The sequence below is a fragment of the Pocillopora verrucosa genome, chromosome 11 (assembly GCF_036669915.1).
Source record: "Pocillopora verrucosa isolate sample1 chromosome 11, ASM3666991v2, whole genome shotgun sequence".
Lineage (NCBI taxonomy): Eukaryota > Metazoa > Cnidaria > Anthozoa > Scleractinia > Pocilloporidae > Pocillopora > Pocillopora verrucosa.
The window spans coordinates 13312349-13316729 of record NC_089322.1 but is presented as its reverse complement, the minus strand read 5'-3'; the positions used below and the strand labels follow the sequence as shown (position 1 = coordinate 13316729).

At 36.1% G+C, this 4381-nt stretch overlaps 1 protein-coding gene across 1 annotated transcript; it reads left to right on the top strand.

Annotated features, from left to right (window-relative positions):
• The first annotated feature begins 500 nt into the window (after nt 1-500).
• On the top strand, nt 501-2402 carry LOC131794986 (collagen triple helix repeat-containing protein 1-like). The gene is made up of 3 exons (XM_066158544.1): nt 501-643; nt 1010-1414; nt 1652-2402. The coding sequence occupies exons 1-3, from the start codon at nt 515-517 to the stop codon at nt 2006-2008; spliced, it is 891 nt and encodes a 296-aa protein (XP_066014641.1). The 5' UTR covers nt 501-514; the 3' UTR covers nt 2009-2402.
• The last annotated feature ends 1979 nt before the right edge of the window (nt 2403-4381 follow it).

Genomic DNA, 4381 nt, shown 5'->3' with positions numbered 1-4381 from the left:
ATACACAAAAACAGATTTTGAACACAAAAATCTATCACACCACCTCATAATAAGTTCAGATCAAACATGCGGCATTTAAAAAGGTTTACATTACTTTGGAATGGATCCAATAACATGGATACCGAAATCGAGGTAAGGAGAAACGAACATTATATCACAGACCACATCGAATTTTTTTTTCTTCTCAATGTGTCACGTTTGATCAGAAGAGGAAGATTTTGTGGCCAAGACTTTTCTACTTAATTTCTCTGAATCTGAGTGAAACATTGGTTTGTTGGTCAGTACGTGCTTCATTAGTGAACTGATAAGGATGTCACGGTCAAATTGTTTACCCGGTGTGTGAGTTCGAGTAGTTTCAGACATCCTTATCATTTAGCTCCAGCGCTCTTTAATTAAGGTTGTTATTTTAACATGATAACTAACAGTTTGCGTTTAATGACATAGAAATAGGCACGTACATAAGGAGATATTTTACAGCGACCACAAAGCATTCGCGCGAAACAACCATCGAAGTATGGCAAAGCTTGTGATACTCGCTGCTTCGTTATTTTTCTCATCCAAAGCAGGAGTAAGTTCCATGGGAACAACCACCAGTCCTCAACAACACAATCCACAAGCTGACGCTGACAAAGACCCATGTGAGGTACTCTTAAGCATGTTTTATCCACGATTATTTACTACAAAATCGCATGTACTTCATGACGCGTTCATTTGTCAAACCTCAGTTTACCACTCATGTCTGCCAAGTTAAGCAAAAAACAAATCCCTCACCAATCACAAGTTTTGAAAGACAAAGTAAAACGTTGTTGGAAAAAGTTTTGCTTTTAGGGATATCTCTACGACGTTATGAGATCTTTCAGTGTTCCGAGCTGTTTCTCCTACACTGAAGCTAAATTCTCAACGTGACAAGTTTCTGAAGAAATATCTGTGCTACTTCAGCGGACGAGTAAATATCAATGAACATCAAGTAAGTTCATCCAATTACTATATGTTCTTTTTTCTTTCTCAGAAATCCATTTTTGCTCAAGGATTTTCTGGGATTCCAGGATCGAATGGCATACCAGGAATGCCGGGAATTCCTGGCGCCCCAGGGCCACAAGGACAACAAGGAAGAGATGGAGCTAAGGGGGAGCCTGGTGTCAAGGGACCGAGAGGTACGACGGGAACAAGAGGACAAAAAGGAAATCCAGGGTCACTCGGCAAAAATGGTGCACCTGGAATGATGGGAATAAAAGGAGATAAAGGTCATGAAGGGTCACGTGGCAGCAGTGGACCGCCAGGAATCAAGGGTGTGAAAGGAGAGCAGGGATCTAAAGGAGAGAAAGGAGAAATTGTGAATAGTGCAGTGTCACAGACCAACTGGAAACAGTGTGTGTGGAAAAATGATGATGGTAGAGATAGTGGAAAGATTAAGGTACAGAAATATCTAGAAAATGCGATGAAAAATAAAATTGAGTGTTAGAGCCAATTTTTCATGACCATCTCTGAAAGAGACTTTGAGAAATGCCGCCAAACTAAAAATATCAATTCACAATTCTGTGCATTCTTGCAGACAGGAAAAGTACAAGGTTATCATCAAATTTTTTCCTTTACCACTCTTGTAAAATATATTTAATTGTACTAAGACTGTATTCATGGCATTTTGTTATAGGATTGCTCATTCAACAAGCTGCAGTCTGATACAGCTATTAAAGTCTCATTCCAGGGAAATATGAGAGTCGAAGGCACTTCAGCCAGATGCAACCGGTGGTTCTTCAAGTTTAATGGAAATGAATGCAGTGGACCAATGACAATTGAGGCTGTTGTGTACAACGCCTGGGCATCTGGGAGTCCTGAGCTGCTTCATCACAGATCATTTGAGGGATACTGTGAAAACATTTCACAGGGCAGGGTTACTGTGGAGTTATGGGTAGGAAAGTGTCCCAGTAATATACTGGGTAATGCTAACACTGGATGGAACTCAGTATCCCGGATAATGATAGAAGAAGTCTCTAGAGCCCAGTCCTAATCAGTCCTGTCGTCTTCACCAAAGGACTGGAGTAGAATATTCTCTTTTTTGTTCATCCATTTTTTAGATGTCATATTTTTCATAACACACAAAAATTGAAGTTACTGTTTGTCATAAGTACTTTTTTGCCCCGATAGTGTTATGAGGATTCCTTTATTCCAATTTAAACCTTCTGCTTCTTTCCAATTACATGTACTTTTCTAGGTAGTTTTTATTATATGCTATGTACCGATAGATACCTTCGTCTCCTCCTTAGAGTTTTTTATTGAATTGTTTTAAGTTTGTCTCTTTATTACAATAAAACTGTGTGACATGCGTTAGTCCACAAAATGGTAGTTTCTTTAATCATTAGTGATACAACTGTATGTGCTTCTTAGTATTTTTGGTTACATTACAAACCAGATATGATCTCTCACTTTTTTCCATTATTTCTATCATCTTTTTCTCAGTATCTTGAAAAATAGTTTTGAAACCTTTTTAAACATTAAATGAAGACAAAAGATTTCTTGTTTGATCACAAATTGAGAAAAATATTTACCATAGAATCTCACAACTCACTCAATATTTTTCAATTAGATTGTAGACACCAGTCTCTTTTCATGGAAATATATTTTCTCCATAAGAATTCATGACTATAAAATAAAATCCCTTTGTTTAAACACTTTGTACTGTCCTTACTTGATTTGATTCATCAATTCTGAATCAAATTAGGTAGTTTAATAAAACATATTATTCCCATTTTCCTTTTTAATCCTTCCTCATTCCCAGTCCTTAGTCACTTTTTGTAACATAGGGCAGAGGAGAATTCAGTTGGAAGCTGATTGTGTACTTCATGAATGACAACTTGAAATAAGCTACATTTGACAGAATCAAAATTTTTTCATAACAAGTTTGCCCCCTTTTGATCTGGGTTTTCATGCCTGTAAGTGGAAAACATTTGGCTAACAAAAGAGCTTCACCTAAAAGGGGCTGCTCTAGTTAATTATTGACAGTCAGTGAAACCTACCATCAATTCCAAAAAGCGATTAATTGGAAAAAAAGAAATTTCTCTTCATAATTCCACTGCAACATTCAGCAAGCAAGTAGTAAGAATACTTTAACTTATCAGACACAAGATACAAGTCTTAATCCTCTGGGCTTTATAACAAATCTTATATATAGCAGCTAGGGAGAATAAAAAAACAAATCTTGAGAATAAATAGTCAAGTTTCTAGACTGCAAACAAACAAATATAACTCAGCTCATCTTTCAGAATTAAAATTAGAAAGGAAGCTTTTCTGAAAATATTATGTAGCTAAATCAAAGGGTAGTTTTCCAATCAGGATCTTCTTTCTTCTATATGTTCATGAATCATAAAAATAAACACAACAAAACATTCTCACCAGATTTGGTCTGTAGTACAAATGCACCTCTTAACTTCCTGCCAGGCAAGTTGCTGAACTGACTGCAAAGCAGGTTAAATATCGAGGCCAGGATACCCCAGCAGGCATCCTCAAAATTTATGGTTCTATACTCTGCTGTTTATTTGTGTTTTCTTGTTCTTGTTTTCTTCTTTCTAGACATCTTTCTGACTCTTTTCTGACATAAACTTCATCTGCAGGACATACAAGTAAGAAGTTTGATCTTCATTTGTCTACTTTCTAGTTAATGTTTTCACTCCCAAGATCTCATTAGTAATTCTCCTTACTGTCTGCCATACAATTCTTGTGATGTGAGTTTGGAGAACTTGGTATTGGATCAACTAACAATTGCTTCTTGATATTTTGATATATCCTCATCACTTTTTTGCTTAATATTGCATTGATATTGTAAGGAGAAACTCTGTTTTGGTCACTCATGGGAGTTAAAGGGTTAGCAAAGTATAACCGTCAGAAATGACTGTTTCCATTTCTCCTTTTGCGTCAGCTGATTCATTTTTGTACAAAAACTCTCTCAAAGTCAATTTAAAATGAAAGGAAACACTTCAAATTTAAAGATTTCAAAAAAAATTCAATTTTTCCCACTTAGCAAATGCTCTTTACGCCATTATTTTCATTACCCAAGTACTGTATGCGTAATGAAGTATGGAGCTGTGCGGAAATCTAAACCAGTCATTTTGCGACTATACTAAAGGAAAAATCAACGGCGGCCTTTCAAAACTGCAAGCGATCCTTATGCGGCAAACAAAGTCTTATTGTTCAAAGTGAAGAATTAATATGGAGAATTATACAACAAAAATTACCTGCACTTGAAATAAAATTTGGTCGTACTATTGATTAAGCATTAATTAATAAAAACAGACAGTACTTTTACCAGATCAACGTACGATTAGTTATTAATAATTTGGTTACTTACCAAAACTTTCCTTTCCAATGCGAACCTTCGTCATAAATG

Excerpts from the sequence above, each read along its gene's own strand:
- LOC131794986 (XM_066158544.1), top strand. The coding sequence starts at position 515 with ATGGCAAAGCTTGTGATACTCGCTGCTTCGTTATTTTTCTCATCCAAA. Across the intron at positions 644-1,009 it reads CTGACAAAGACCCATGTGAG|AAATCCATTTTTGCTCAAGG; the intron begins GTACTCTTAAGC and ends TTTCTTTCTCAG. Across the intron at positions 1,415-1,651 it reads GAGATAGTGGAAAGATTAAG|GATTGCTCATTCAACAAGCT; the intron begins GTACAGAAATAT and ends ATTTTGTTATAG.